The sequence below is a fragment of the Petromyzon marinus genome, chromosome 35 (genome assembly GCF_048934315.1).
Source record: "Petromyzon marinus isolate PM22_M1 ecotype Great Lakes invasive population chromosome 35, UKy_Petmar_22M1.pri1.0, whole genome shotgun sequence".
NCBI classification, from domain to species: Eukaryota; Metazoa; Chordata; class Hyperoartia; order Petromyzontiformes; family Petromyzontidae; genus Petromyzon; species Petromyzon marinus.
The window spans coordinates 10,932,501-10,947,879 of record NC_133701.1 but is presented as its reverse complement, the minus strand read 5'-3'; the positions used below and the strand labels follow the sequence as shown (position 1 = coordinate 10,947,879).

The window sequence follows — 15,379 nt, the reverse complement described above, 5'->3', positions numbered from 1 at the left end:
TGGCTCTCGCTTGAAGAAACTGCAAGAGCATGTGCGTACGTCCTCAAGTGTTGTTGAACTTCTTCCGCGCCGTACGTAGCCAACCGTGCTCGCTGGAGGCGCCGTGAGAGGCACGCACGGCGCAGGCTTGGAGAGATACCGAGCGCCGTGTGGCCACGTGGCCCGCAACGAGACGCGTGGCCCTGCCGCCCCAATAGGACGCCCCCTCCCCCCTCCTGACCCCCCCCTCCTGACCCCCCCTCCTGACCCCCCCCCTCCTGACCCCCCCCCTCCTGACCCCCCCCCTCCTGACCCCCCCTCCTGACCCCCCCTCCTGCCCCCCCCCTCCTGCCCCCCCCCCTCCTGCCCCCCCCTCCTGCCCCCCCCCCTCCTGCCCCCCTCCCTCCTGCCCCCCTCCCCGAACCAGGGTTTGGCAACATGTGGCCTCACGGCCCGCCCTGTCTCGTCTTCGCCACCGCGGTGCAGCGCGCCTCTTGAAATATTGCGGGAGGGGGTGGGGTTTGTTGTTGTTGTTATCTAATTCGAAAAGAAGAAAATTACTCATTTTGTTATTTTGGTTGCTAACCACCCCTCCCCGAGCGCCTGGGGGCTGAACTCACCTCGCTCGTCACAGACGGTGGTGATGGTGGTGGTGGAGGAGGAGGTTCCACGTTGATATCATCAACGGCCTAAATTTAGCCACTTTATTTGAAAATGCACGCCCCCGTACACCCCCCTCCCCTCCCTTTGTATTAATTACCAAGGCGATGCGCGTTATCCACTTCTGTCTCCATTGAGAGATGGGTGGGGGGGGGGGGGGGCTGGGCTTCGGTGGTGGTGGTTGTTGTTGGGTTTTTTTGCGTTACGGTTTTTTTTTGGAGAGCAGTTTGAAAACATCGCCGGCGTAATTGTTCCATTATCAGCGAGAGGCACCACGCTGCTCTAATTGGCCGAGCCATTAAGAGTGTGAGCGATTGCTTTGTGGGGTAGAGTAATTTATCTGGCTGTGCACCTCCCACTCTCTTTCCCCCTACCCCCATTCAGCCAGCAGCCCTTAATTGTTTTAAACGCAGAGCAATTTTGATTTGATGGCTTTGTGGGCCCTGCTGAAGACGAGACATCTCAGAGATTCCGTGGTTCACTCGCCGTTTGTGTTCGGCAGGAGAGGATGCAGAGTGGTGTCGTGTGTGAGACATGAGGCTGGGAAAGTGTGGCTTTTAATGAGAGAGAGAGTGAGAGCGATTAGGTAATTAGACAGCATAAGAGGCATTATCATAGAACAATGTCCATGCAACGTTGTCGGTTTAGGGTCAATGGCAATTGCTGGCCTTGGTCACATTTTCATTATCAACAACACGAACACCATCATCATCACAGTTACCATCTTCATAATCATCACCGCCACAACATTAATCATCATCATAATTCCAGCACTACTGCTGCCAATAATCATTAGCATCACCGCTGCAGCATTATTCTTCATTATCAACCACCAACACTCAAATAATGATCATTATCATTCTTTCCACCATCTTCATAAACACCACCACCACTGATACCTCCACCACGATCATCACCGTCACGACCACTATCTTCATAGCCACACCCTTTACAACCATCATCATAATCCCATCTCTGTCATCGTTTCATCACCCTCATCATCCCTGACCATCGATGATTTACCCACTCAATTATATTTCAACATCACATATATATATTTTTTTTAATACATTGTTTCAACTTTTCAACTATTCTGTTCATTTGTTGTTGTTGTTGTTGCTGCTGCCGCTACGAACCCAGGCAGCCAGTTTGGGAGTTCAAATCCCACTCGAGGGCCAACGCAGCCCTGCATCTCATTGGCGGTGGCCACCCGATGGATCGAATGAGGCCGCCCCATGTGAGTGTGGGGCGTTTCTCTACCGCCTGGGTAAGCGCTGTCATCGGACACAATTCCCACCCCACGCCGCTCGTCTGAGCAGCGAGACAACTGTCTATTTAATTGCGATCGGCCATCAGCCCCGGTCGATCCACTGCTAGATGAAGGCCTCCTTTGAAGAAGTCGCCGCCGCTGCCGCCACCTCTCGCGATGAATTAATCCACCAGGCGCCGGCGCAGGGGATGATTCTGTCGCTCCATCTCCAACCGCAGCCGAACTCGCGAATGAATTCGTTCCGTTCCTTTTGGCTGCCACTCTGCCGCTAATATTATCGATCTTTGGCGATCATCCCTCGCAGGGAGGTGTCCTGCTCAAACCCTCTGTATTTAAGGGTTTAAACGAAGTCATTCACTTATTTACGCCACGGTGGCTAGGAGATGTTTACTGCCTCGCCTGGTATACAGGCGGTCGTAAGTTTGGTCCCGACCCTGACGCCTGCTGCTGTATATTGGAGTTTGCGTCTCTCTCTCATCATCACGGTGGCTAGGAGATGTTAACTATCTCGCCTGGTATACAGGCGGTCGTGGGTTTGATCCTGACCCTGACGCCTGCTGCTGTATATTGGAGTTTGCGTCTCTCTCTCATCATCATCACGGTGGCTAGGAGATGTTAACTATCTCGCCTGGTATACAGGCGGTCGTGGGTTTGATCCCGACCCTGACGCCTGCTGCTGTATATTGGAGTTTGCGTCTCTCTCTCTCTCATCATCATCACGGTGGCTAGGAGATGTTGACTACCTCGCCTGGTATACAGGAGGTCGTGGGTTCGATCCCGACCCCGACGCCTGCTGCTGTATATTTTGAGTTTGCGTGTCTCTCTCTCTCATCATCATCACGGTGGCTAGGAGATGTTAACTACCTCGCCTGGTATGCAGGAAGTCGTGGGTTCGATCCCGACCCTGACGCCTGCTGCTGCTGTATATTTGGAGTGTGCATGTTTTCTCTCTCCCGATGGTCGCGTGGATTTTTCTCCGGGTCCTCCGGTTTTTTCTCTCCAAATTTAGAATCAACGTTACGCGTTTTTGAGTATTTGGCTCCTATACATTTCCACGTGATGACTAGCCACTTCGTTGACCTATCATCCATGACAGCCAGGTCGCTTCTCAAAATACAGCTATATAGCTCAGTGGGGCCTTACCTGGTCAAGTAAAAATAGTAAAAAAATGTTTTATCGGTGCATTTATTTACCCGGGAAAAGTCTCAAGACTCACCGACGAGGGAGGGTCCTGCCAGGTTTCGCAGGAAGGGGAGCGATGTTGCTGCTGCGGGTGTTTATTCCAATTGAGTACCTTGCTGGTAGTTTTTCAAATTTATCAACTTTGAACCACCAGCACTGGCACGCGTGGCTCAGGGAATCTCTCGAGTCCACTGTGAAACCAGGCGGTGCGTTCTTACAGCCGCTGCAGATGGTGATGATAATGTGGATAGGTGATAGTGATGCTGTGGATGGTGATGATGCTGTGAATGGTGATGATGATGTAGATGGTGATGATGCTGTGAATGGTGATGATGATGTAGATGGTGATGATGCTGTGAATGGTGATGGTGCTGTGGATGGTGGTGATGCTGTAGATGGTGATGATGCTGTGAATGGTGATGGTGATGATGCTGTAGATGATGATGGTGATGATGCTGTAGATGGTGATGGTGATGATGCTTTGAATGGTGATGGTTATGACGATGCTGTAGATGGTGATGATGCTGTAGATGGTGATGATGATGTATATGGTGATGATGCTGTAGATGGTGATGTGTATGGTGATGATGCTGTAGGTGGTGATGATGATGTGTATGGTGATGATGCTGTAGATGGTGATGGTGATGTGTATGGTGATGGTGCTGTAAATGGTGATGATGATGTGTATGGTGATGATGCTGTAGATGGTGATGTGTATGGTGATGATGCAATGTATGGTGATGATGATGACGATGCTGTAGATGGTGATGATGCTGTAGATGGTGATGACGATGCTGTGAATGGTGATGGTGCTGTGAATTGTGATGGTGATGACGATGCTGTGTATGGTGATGTGTATGGTGATGATAATGACGATGCTGTTGGTATTCATGGTGGTAGCTGCAGTATAAACCCTTCTAAAAATAAAAAAATCCCTCTCGCAATCACAACAGACAAACACACAATAACAACCAACACACAACAACAAACACGCAGTAATCAGCCGGGGTAGTAACTCCACTTAATTGTGTTAAGGTCTTGATTTCCTTTATTAAGATACTGAACATGAAAAAGTACAAATTTCTCCAACACAACAAGTTTATGAAAACATTTACAGCCAACGAGTCACAATAAATTAACCGATAGTCTATCAATTATTATTATTATTTTCCTCTCGAAAGAACTCACCGTTGTACATACCCAAACTTAAGAAACATTACTACGAGAGCCTCGGTGTAAAGAGGAAGTAGATACAGAAACATCTCAATAATAGATTATAACTAAAGAACGAGGATAATATAGGTTTTTTTTTTAAGATCAATTCTGACCCGACCCACACCCACACAGCTAAGTCCACCCCCGGCCAACACCCCTCCGACGCCTCCCCGCCAGCCCCTCGTCAAGATTGTGTGATTAATTTTATGATTCTCTTTGTTCAATGCGCTCGAAATAATAATAATAACAACAACAATGGCGACGGTAATTATAATAAAGCCACGAAACAATGTGCCGATGATTGTGTGGCTGTCCTTCATCGGTCACCTTCGGTTACTGGAAGGCCCGGCCAAGTCAACAGGTCGTCGATTGGTCCGGTTTTCTGTTTCCATTCTCGATTTCAGTAAAAAATAGTTTTGCTTCCTTTTTTAAATCTGTCGCGACGTGAACCGCGATTAAATTTCGTGGACAAGAGCGACGCGGCCCGTTGACCCGACGAGCCCGACAGCCGATTCCCACCGAAGGTGTCCCGTTAAAAAACGAGCGCGGCCGCACAAAACCGGCGTCCGGTCCGAGGGACGCGTTGTCCACGGAGGGTCACGTGCGCGTGCGCGTCATCGTCATCGGACAAAGACGGTCACTTGCATCGCGCGCCTTCAGACGCGCTTCTGCGGCCGTCTGGAACGCTCTTCCTTCCGGTATTAGGAAGCCACTGGGAGGTACGACACTTTTAAATCATCGTCGTCTCGATTGACAAACTCATTCGTTTGAAGCTGTTTTTTTTGTTTAGTTTAGTTTAGTTTGCTGTCCTCCGATAAGCATGGTTGGCCACGTACGGTGCGAAAGAAGTTCAACGTACATACATAGGTGCTCGCTAACAGCCCTTGCACCCAACAGCCTGTAAAGGCTACACGGGGGGATCTCTGTCTTTGTGTCGTCACAAGGGCCCGTGCGCTGTGTCACGTGACTACACTCGTGCAAGAAGACACGAGAAAAAGATCCCCCGTACAGCTTCAGCAGACTGTTGGGGCTAATGCTGTAAGCGAGCACCTATGAAGGCCGGCACGGTACACGTGGGGTTGCGTGGCCAGCACCACGCCCGGCCGCCTTTGTCTCCCCAGTGGCGATGTTTACACACCGCACCGGGTACTCATTCGTGGCCGAGTCAATCGAGGGGCAGGCCCAGGACCGGTTCAGATAATCGTCACCGGCGTCGACCGTGATCGGGAATCGAACTCGGGTGGCCGGGGCTCGTAGTGCAGGGGCGCCAACCGCTCCCCACAGGAAGGCAAATGTCACCCCGTAGAGCCTTCACAGACTGTTGGCGGGCAGATGCCGCTAGCGAGCGACTATGAATGCCACAAGAAGACACGCGCAGGCACGCACGTGGCGCAAACCCCCGCATCCGCGGGTGCTTGCGCCACGCTCACGCACGCAGGCGTGAAGGGGTAAGGGGGGGTGCTGGGGGGGGTAGGGAACATGGAGCACGATTCGGTTTCCGGTTCGGTTCTCGTTCCCGCTCAGTAGCTCGCGGCAACGCGGAACGAGCGCCGAAGTGGGCGCCGAAGTGGGCGCCGCAGTGCGTCGTGCCGGGCGACGGCGGTGATGGCGCGCGGTAACCGGCCCAGCGAGAAGCATGGCCGGCCGGAGCGCGCCGATTTACACAGGCGGTACAGTTTCCGCTGCCCAAATACAATTTCGTGTTTAACAACAAACTAAAGAATAAAAACACCCATCCCCCCAGGTAACCACAGCAGACGGTCGCCACAAGCCATCGGGCTGAGAAGTTTGTCGGCCGATATGCTTTCGGCACTTGCGCGGAGGGAAGAAACAGGTTTGTTTTTGTGGGGGGGGGGGTGAGGGAGGGTTCGCAGGGATGATCGGAGCCCACAAATACTGGCGCTGTTTGGCTGAGCGGTATCCTTGCAAAAGGGGATCGACCGATGGCTGTGGTGACGCTTGCTTCTGCTGTTTGCACAGGCGACGCACAGGAGAAGTCGTGGCACGTGGACTAAAAACGTGCACGCCCTCCCCCACCCCCCCCGCCCCCATCGGCGTGTAATCATCGAGTGGAATTAACGATGTCTTTATAATCAGCGCGCTTTGCCTCGTCGCTGATTATCGTTTTCCAGTAGCGTTTGTTTTTTTTGCTTTTGTGAACGAGCCGACGATTGGGATTGGCGCGCGGCTTCCACTTGACCAGGTGTCGTCAGCGACGCGCGGCCGCCGTTCGCCCATCTATCCGCGTCAAAGCCGCGATATTGGCGCTCAGCGTGCCGAGGAAAGTTACCCGGCAAGCCTCCGCCACCAAACTAAACCGATTTATCCGCCACCGGCTGCGAAATACGTAGCCACCCGCGGATCGATATTGTAGCCAAAAAGGATTTTAATCAGCGGCGGTGCACGTGTATTCGTACAAGTACGTGTGTGACACGCGCGCGCACACACACGTGTGTGACACGCGCACACACACACACCTGTGTGACACGCGCACACACACACACACGTGTGTAACACGCGCACACACACACACGTGTGTGACACGCGCACACACACACGTGTGTGACACGCGCACACACACACACGTGTATGCTTACAGGTACGTGTGTGACACGCGCACACACGTGTATGCTTACAGGTACGTGTGTGACACGCGCACACACACACGTGTGTATGCGTACAGGTACGTGTGTGGGCATATACACACGTGTGTGTATATGCCCACACACGCGCACGCATGCGCGCACACGCACGCATGCGCGAGCTAAGGAGGTGTGATCGCGCGGGGCGGGGGGGAGGTTGAGTGGCTCACAGCTGTGTTGGGCGAGAGTGCGGGTCAATTAACTCAGCGTTACAATATTAAATATACTTACACGGACTGATAAATAGCAATCAGAAAATGTACGACAAAGAGAAGACAAAAGCAATTCTAATTCACTACAAAGAGCTATTGTTATGCATAGCAAGTTATATCGCAGATTCTCTAGGTGTTTAATACAAGGAAGAGCACAGGAAAATTTTTAACTTTTTTTTAAGTGACTTTTTTATTTTTCGATGTTTATTTATGTTTTTTTTTAAATTTTCGTGTAAAGTTTTTTCTTTTCTCTTAAATCATCTTTTTTACGAACCACAGAATTTTGAACTTCAGTGCATGTGGATAAAGTTAGGCGTCCTTTAAGACAGCTCCCTCTTATAAGAATAATTCTATGCATCTATGACCACTCGTCTGAAAATAGAAAAGAATTTATCTTGGTTTTTCTTTTTTAAGCACAATAATATTATTTTTAACTTCATCACCATCGTCGTATTTTTTTGTAGGTTTTTCCTTTTTTTTCTGCTTAATTCGTTTTTTGTGGTGGTGTGAAAACCATTTCGTGAAACGCTCGTACCCGCTTGCAGCTTAGCGCGGTACATAGTGATATTAATGGTCATTTGGAAATGTCTTGTCGCTCGGATTTACAATTAAGACGTTGTCTTCACCCAACCATTCTCCGGCTTGTTTGCTTGCGACGTCGTGTGTGTGTGTGTTTATTACGCGAGAAGATTCAGGAACCATCGCTTGTTGCGCCCGAGCGTCTTAACAAAACGCGCGCTTCCTGTAATAGCCTGGCGGAAAATTATATAGCCCCCCCCCCCGCCCTACCCCCCGGACCATATCGTACAATCAATTATTCTCTCTAAACCCCTCCCCCCCTTCCCAATCCCATACGTCCGCCCCGTCGGGTTCGATACCCAGACTCAATCTCCCTCCTCGGCAGCGATCGTTTGCCTCTCTCTCGTTGGGCGCGGTGTGATGTTCACAGGATTGTGTCTGGAAAGATTCACAGGTGAATGGTTGTAATCGTCATCGTTACTTGTTCATTGTTTTTTTCTTTCACATTTCTTTAAAAAGGTTCGTTCGCTTGTTTGCATCACCCGGTGGGAATTTGTCTGGCTCGCTAACTGAGTACAAATCGTGCGTGCTGTATAAGGTAAGACGTTTACGCACACACACACTCTCGCTAAACGCCCGAGACAAGGGTTAGGGGATCTTAATGATTGCATTAAGTCTGCGGAAATGACCTTGCAAACGTTCGATTCATAATAAGTTTAACCAAGCTGACTCGTAAATAGGATACGCAAGATAAGAGATAAATATGAAGTCATAACGAAACGTCGCCACAACGAAAAGACGAGTACAGCAAAATACACCAAGATATGCACTATCAAACAGAGTTGTGTCATTATAATGTAGCGATTTTTTTTGTCGTTTTATATTCCATTTGTCGTTTTTCAGAACTGCTTTTTTTTTCTCTCCTTTCCTCCTCCTCCTCTCTGTAGTGTTCGATGACGATGGCATTGATGATGGTGATGATGGCGGCGATGATGGTGGTGGTGACGAGGATGACGAGAGTGATGTCGGTGATATACACGCCTCTGCTTAGCACTCCGGCTGATATGACTTTGATTGTGTTTTGACACAAAGCAATTGCACATATGCACACCCTGACAATGCAGCTCGTCACTGCGCAAACACATTTGTTCTCACCTAGCACGTGATATGGCCTGTGTTTGTTGTGAAGGACCTAAATTATCTCCCTAGAAGCATCTCTCTCTCTCTGTCCCTCTTTCTGTTGCTCTCTGTCTTTCTCTCTCGCTCTCTCCATCTTTATCTTTCTCTCTCTGTCTCTTTCGCTCTCTCTCTCTCGGCCCACCTATGGCATGTGCAAGTTTGCCCAGCGCCTCCCGTCACCTTTGACCATCGATCGCCGCACATGAAGCACTTAGAGAGAGAGAGAGAGTTCTCTTCCCCGCACTACGGCGTAAGGTGGCGAGCGCAAGGCCCAATGGAACTCAGCGTTGTGTCACCGCGTGTCTGTTTGGAAGAGATGGACAGCGCGTAGCTGCGTGCGTTGCGGGCGTCTTTGTGCGCGCGTGTGCGCTTGCGTTTGGCCTTTAAATGTGCCCGTTAAGAGCACTTTTGCCCCACAACAGTCCGTCGTGGCTGACCGGAGAATCTTTGATCACTGTGTGTTTGGCAAGTGTGCATATATTTAAGTACAATTAACATAATAATAATAAGTCGTTATCCTTAATAACGTTACAACGTTAAGATGCCTGTGCGTGGCGCGCAAGCCGGCGGGTTGGGGTTTGTGTTTGTGCATCGCTCTGCGGAGTTGATATTTTAGCGTTATTGCTTTTTTCATTTTTGCAAAAACACTTTGTGGTGCCGAGATACGGTTGAGAGCACAGATGCAGGTGCTGATGCGGGCGCATCGGCTCCACTTTTTTACGAGAACCTTCAACACGCGTTGAGTGTCGCACTCGACGGCAGTTTATCTTTCCTTTCTTTTTTTTTGTTCGAACGTTTTGTTTCCGATAGCTCTGGAAGGAATGGGTTTCCGGACGTCGTAACTTGGAGGAGGCTTTCGAGGCAAAATTTTACGGTGGGGGGGGGGACGGGACGAAAGTCGGGCGCGCGCGATCGACAGATTATTGTTTTACTTTTCAAACTCTGGGAGAAAAAAAAACGCAAAAAAAATAGCAAACCGTTCGGTGAGTAATGGAGCGAACGTTTACGCGTGCCCGCGCGTCCACGCGAGCACGCGCGGGGCACCGCTCGGGGTCACACGCCGCTCGGGGTCACACACCGCCAGGGGTCACACACCGCTCGGGGTCACACGCCGCCAGGGGTCACACGCCGCTCGGGGTCACACGCCGCCAGGGGTCACACACCGCTCGGGGTCACACGCCGCCAGGGGTCACACGCCGCTCGGGGTCACACGCCGCTCGGGGTCACACACCGCCAGGGGTCACACACCGCTCGGGGTCACACACGCCAGGGGTCACATGCCGCCAGGGGTCACACACCGCTCGGGGTCACACACCGCTCGGGGTCACACGCCGCCAGGGGTCACACACCGCTCGGGGTCACACGCCGCTCGGGGTCACACGCCGCTCGGGGTCACACACCGCTCGGGGTCACACACCGCCAGGGGTCACACACCGCTCGGGGTCACACGCCGCTCGGGGTCACACACCGCCAGGGGTCACACACCGCTCGGGGTCACACACCGCCAGGAGTCACACACCGCTCGGGGTCACACGCCGCTCGGGGTCACACACCGCCAGGGGTCACACACCGCCCGGGGTCACACACCGCTCGGGGTCACACACCGCTCGGGGTCACACACCGCCAGGGGTCGCACACCGCTCGGGGTCGCACACCGCCAGGGGTCACACACCGCTCGGGGTCACACACCGCTCGGGGTCACACACCGCCAGGGGTCACACATCGCTCGGGGACACACCGCTCGGGGTCACACACCGCTTGGGGTCACCCCGTTCGGGTCACACCGCTCGCGCTGAGCAAATACCCAATGTGAGTGTAACAACACGCGGCCACGGTCCGTTCACTACGCGGAGTTTGAGTTTAAGTTCTGCAGCTGCCTTATAACCCCACTAATCTCCCCCCCCAGCCCCCGCCAAATCGTGGCTCAAATGCTTTCAGCCTCCGGGCGTCGTTACTCATTGTTCATCAGTTTCCACCCACCCCCTCACTGATATATATAATGTGTAGATTATTTAGTGATTTTTAATTAAATACGTCGCACGGCCCACGCCGCATGGCGGGAACAGGGAGGCTTGACGGCGCTCCGGGTGGGTCTGAGCCACCCCCCCCGCCCGCCCGTCCGCCCTCCTCCCCGCCGCCAATGCCCTCCAGCGTCGCCGCTGGGGTAATTTGAGCATTCGCGTGGCCTGGGTGAGGGCTGGCTGTAGTAGCCCGACACACGCGTGTCTCGCCAACCCCTGCGTTAACCCACGAACCTCGCCCCCCCCCCACCCCAGCCCCCCCAAGCCCCCCTCCCCAGCCCCCCCCGTCTGTCTAAATAGTTATGATATCCCAGCCTGTAAAAATGTCCACCCGGCAAATTTCTTTATAAAAATAGACGCTTTTTTATTTTTCATTTTTTGGAAACCTATAAGTTCGCGAATGCTCTCTTTGGCAAGTAGTTTTATTATTATTAATATTATTGTTGTTTGTTGGTTATTCCTATGATCATAATCGTCATCATTATTATCATTACCGATGTAGTAATTGGCTCGAGTGTAATTATCTTTACAAGTAAGCTCGTTGCGATTTTAACGATTTTATTTGTATTTCCTCCGCGGTAAATAGATTCCCCCTACTCTTCATCCCCAGGGTTTAGGGTTGAAATGTTTACGCGACGATTTAGGCTCGACCTTGTTTTGTCTCATCAATTTATAATCTCCGCCGTCCGGCTATAAGTACTTGCGTGAAAAAGCAAAGCGCGTTGATACATCAATTGCCGAGTAACAATAAATAAGTAATAAATAGATTAATAAACAACACCAATAAATATGATAATAAATAACGGATCGATAAATTATTTATTTGATGATTAAAGACCCCTTTTGCATTGGTGACAAGACGGAACGAGGAAACGTGTACAATAATAATAATAGCAACAACAACAACAACGGTGATGCACAATGGGGATTGGTGTTTGAAATTATCGCACAGGGTGGGTTCAACTGATGCCTCACGACATGGGCCAGAGACACAAACAGAATGGAGAGGAGCACATGCTCAGGGAGATCAATAACTACGGTGCCACGGGGGGTGATGAACACAAATGAACCAACAAAAACTACGAAAATTAAGAGTTAGGGAGAAAAAATAAAATCTATTTAAAATTGACGTAAGGTTCACATTCAAGATTAAAGTTATTACATATTACGTTATATAATAACTGCATCGTTTTTTTTGTTTCAGCTGAGGCTACGTAAATGTCCCTTGTTTCCTGCTTTAACATCTCTCGCCTCGTGACAAGAGTTCAGCTTAGCGGCACGGCTCTAAAGCAATGCGCGATAATTTATTTTCGTAAATATTTTCTTTTTTAATCCGTCGCACGTAGCCGATGCCAAGTTGGGTTTCATAGCCATAGAAAATGATTCCACAAACGCTCATTCGCATTACCAAGTCGGTGATATAATAAGTCGGCGATTTGTCTACTTCGTTTTAAAAAGTATTCACCTTTTCAAATTGCCGCACGCAAGTCAATACCAATGTACAAAGGGCATTCATATCTTTACGCGCCGTACAAATCTACCTGTCGTCATTTGTTCTTTGCGCGCAAAAATCTCCAAGCGTGACTGTTACACTGTCGATGTCGTCAGGGTGACATCGTCGCAGAGTCAGTGAACTCGCGAGAAGAAAATAAAAAAGCATTGCATTTTGTTCTCTGCTACGAATAAGCACGCAAGCTCCTCATTTGGAAAAAAAAGAAAATCAGTTTGCGAGATCATTTTACTTTCGGAAGAGAAAAAAACCGAACGATAACCGCATTGTCGTCCGCGTGCCTAGAAAAGACCGCGCTCGCACGCCTCCACGCGCCTACGGCTCTCCCCCTCCCGATGAAAGATCAAGCCGCAGCGAGGAAGCAAATAAATAACAAGCAGGCGTGCCAACAAATAAATAAATAAGTTAACTCAATTAATAAATAGCGACCTCGGATTAATGGCGACGGGATGTCCTCGAGGTCGTTGGGGACGGGTTGACCTTTGCCGTTTTTGAAAAGAAAGAGGACCTGAAGGAAACCGCCCCCCCCTCCCTCCCCACCCCTACCCCCCCCCCCCCAAAACAAAAAAAAACCACAAGTCAAAACGGAACCAAGTCGAGGGTAATCGTGTTTCATCCTCTCTCACGCAAATCGGTGCCACCACGTCAACCGCGGCGTCGTCCGATCTGAGTCGGGAGTGGGACGCTCACCGCCCGGCTTCCCACCCCGCAACAGCCCCACAACTCATCCCCCCCACCAGCCCTCCCTCCCTCCCTCTCTCTCTCTCCCCCGCTCACCCGCACACCCAACCCACCCCACCGCACTACGCCTTGTGAGCTTTGCTCGTCTTGAAGGAGACCTGGAGGACACGGTCACCGAGTCGGTAGCCGTTGAGGCTGGCGATGGCCATGGCGGCCTCGTCGTAGTTGGTCATGGTCACGAATCCGAAGCCCTTGCACTTGTTGGTGGCGAAGTCGCGGATCACCTTCACGTTTGTCACCGCTCCGAACGGGCCGAACATCTGCCACAGGATGCCCTCGTCGGCCTCGGGCGACAGGTTGTACACGAAGATGCACCAGCCTGTGCCCGTGTGGCCGGGGATTGCCACGCCGGCCAGGCTGGTGACGCTGTCGATGGTGAGCGGGGAGAACCTGCGGAGCAGAGGGGCGGAGAGGGGGGGGGGCAGCAGATGCGGCGCTCGGTCAGGCACGGGAGCCGCGCCCTTCGCCGCCCGTAAAGTCGAGCCGCGCCGCGCCCGGTCGACCTGCCTCCCGGTACAACCGCGTCTATTATACCTCCTCTTGCTACGGCTTGCAGTCACGTGCCACCCACTCCGGTTTATCCACTGACAACACGGATTCGGCCAGTGCGGAACGGCTCCAGTTCCGAGGCACGTAGCCCGCTCCGAGCACGTGACTCCCCCTCCGAGCACGTGACTCCCCCCCTCCCTCCACGACTCGGCGCTGCTGCCTGCCACCAGCTTCTGTCTCCGGCACAACGTGGATATTTTTTGCCGAGTAAGCCGAGCACGGCCTTGGACCTATTACACCTATATATATCTAGGGCCCCGCTTGGTCCCTCGTGCCACTGGAGCCCAGAGCAGGGCTCAACTCTCCCAGACACGGATTCTGCGCCCGACGCCACCACCGGGTGTCGGGGACTTCTCGAGCACCAGCGAGACCTCGCTGCCTGGGGTGCCGGTCCGCTCCGAGTCTCCGGGCGCGCCACGGTGGCAAGATGTTAACTCCCTCGCCTGGTACACAGAAAGTCATAAGCTTCATCCCAACCCTGACGCCTGTTGTATATTTGGAGTTTGAGTGTTCTCTCTCCTTGTGGTCGCGTTAATTTTTCTCCGGGTCCTCCGGTTTTTCCGTCGACTTTTAGAATCAACGCGCGTTTAGTGCATTTGGCTCCTATAAATTTCAACGTGATAAGCCACTCCATGGAGCTATCATTTGTAATGGCCAGTGGGCCCTTACCTGCGTAAAATAAAAAAAATAGTTCCAGTTTAAAATATTGGTTGGTTCAGGAGGGAATAAGGGACTTTGCTCCCTCATTGCTTTCTGTTGAGCGTCCTATATGATTTAATCTTAGAACGTGTTCGTGCAACGTTTTGATGCGTCCCGTTGGTCGGGGGCGACATGGCATTTCAAATTAAACCCTTAAACCTTTTACGTCAGATTAGAAGCAGGGGGATTTTGTGTCGGATGCCATTCCGAACGCCTTGTTTCGCATCAACACGGCTCATTTTTACAATCGTTTCGTCAAGAAATATATTATATATATAAAAATTACCGTGCCATGGTGCGTGCTCGCGGTTTTAATGGCCGAATTACCGCGCTCGCGCACGCGTCGAGTATGCAAACACCAATTATTAACAGCACATCTGACTTTAATAAGATTAAGTGTGTTTAAAAAAAAATGTTAATGCCTCTCCCGCAAGGGAACGGTGAAATGTAGGCAAAGCGAGAGGCAAGAGATGAATAATAATAATGTTCCAATAACATCCATTATTTACCCAGGAAAGCCTCGCGGAGTATCAGGACTCCTTTACAGGGGGGGGGGGGGGGGCATGGGTCCCGCTACGCTGGGAACGCTGGGGGCGAACGAGCGACTCGACGCCGCGCATGCGGTAAACGCGACGGACGTCCCTCACGTGCGCAGCGGACTCAAACTATTTGGGTCGACGAAAACCCACCCGCTGCGCCGCCTTCTACCGGTCACGGTACTCCCGCTCCGAGTGCCGGGCGTGCGGCTGGATGTCACCGAGTGCGGCGCTGCGAGCGTGAGAGCGTCGCGTTGCGGGCGGTGGGGGGGACCGCACGAACGCGACGCTCACGCAATTTTTTGCACACCGCTTCAAGTGAGGGTTTATGTGGAAAACAAAGCGAAGGGCTCGTGTTTAATTGCCAGCGTGTACATCTCAATGCGTGAGCCAAGGGCTAATCGTAAAATTACTGTCGTCATGATTAAACCCGCCAATGTCAGTCATTTCCTGCTGACTTCATGT

At 51.6% G+C, this 15,379-nt stretch overlaps 2 protein-coding genes across 8 annotated transcripts in view; both read right to left on the bottom strand.

Annotated features, from left to right (window-relative positions):
* Positions 1 to 1,506: 1,506 nt before the first annotated feature.
* LOC142929844 (uncharacterized) lies at positions 1,507 to 13,118 on the bottom strand. The gene is made up of 2 exons (XM_076071921.1): positions 6,931 to 13,118; positions 1,507 to 6,783 (listed from the first exon to the last, which is right to left on the bottom strand). The coding sequence occupies exon 2, from the start codon at positions 3,981 to 3,983 to the stop codon at positions 3,306 to 3,308; it is 678 nt and encodes a 225-aa protein (XP_075928036.1). The 5' UTR covers positions 3,984 to 6,783; positions 6,931 to 13,118; the 3' UTR covers positions 1,507 to 3,305.
* Positions 13,119 to 13,159: 41 nt separating this feature from the next.
* The window catches only part of ELAVL4 (ELAV like RNA binding protein 4), a 194,591-nt gene continuing 192,371 nt past the window's right edge, over positions 13,160 to 15,379 (bottom strand). For 4 of the 7 annotated variants that reach the window (XM_032966254.2, XM_032966256.2, XM_032966261.2 and 1 more), the window contains exon 7: positions 13,161 to 13,520. In XM_032966254.2, coding sequence (XP_032822145.1) covers positions 13,193 to 13,520 — 328 coding nt within the window. In that variant the 3' untranslated portion in view covers positions 13,161 to 13,192. Of the gene's footprint in view, positions 13,521 to 15,379 lie in introns of all 7 variants that reach the window. The other 3 variants (XM_032966257.2, XM_032966258.2, XM_032966255.2) reach the window with 1 other exon arrangement.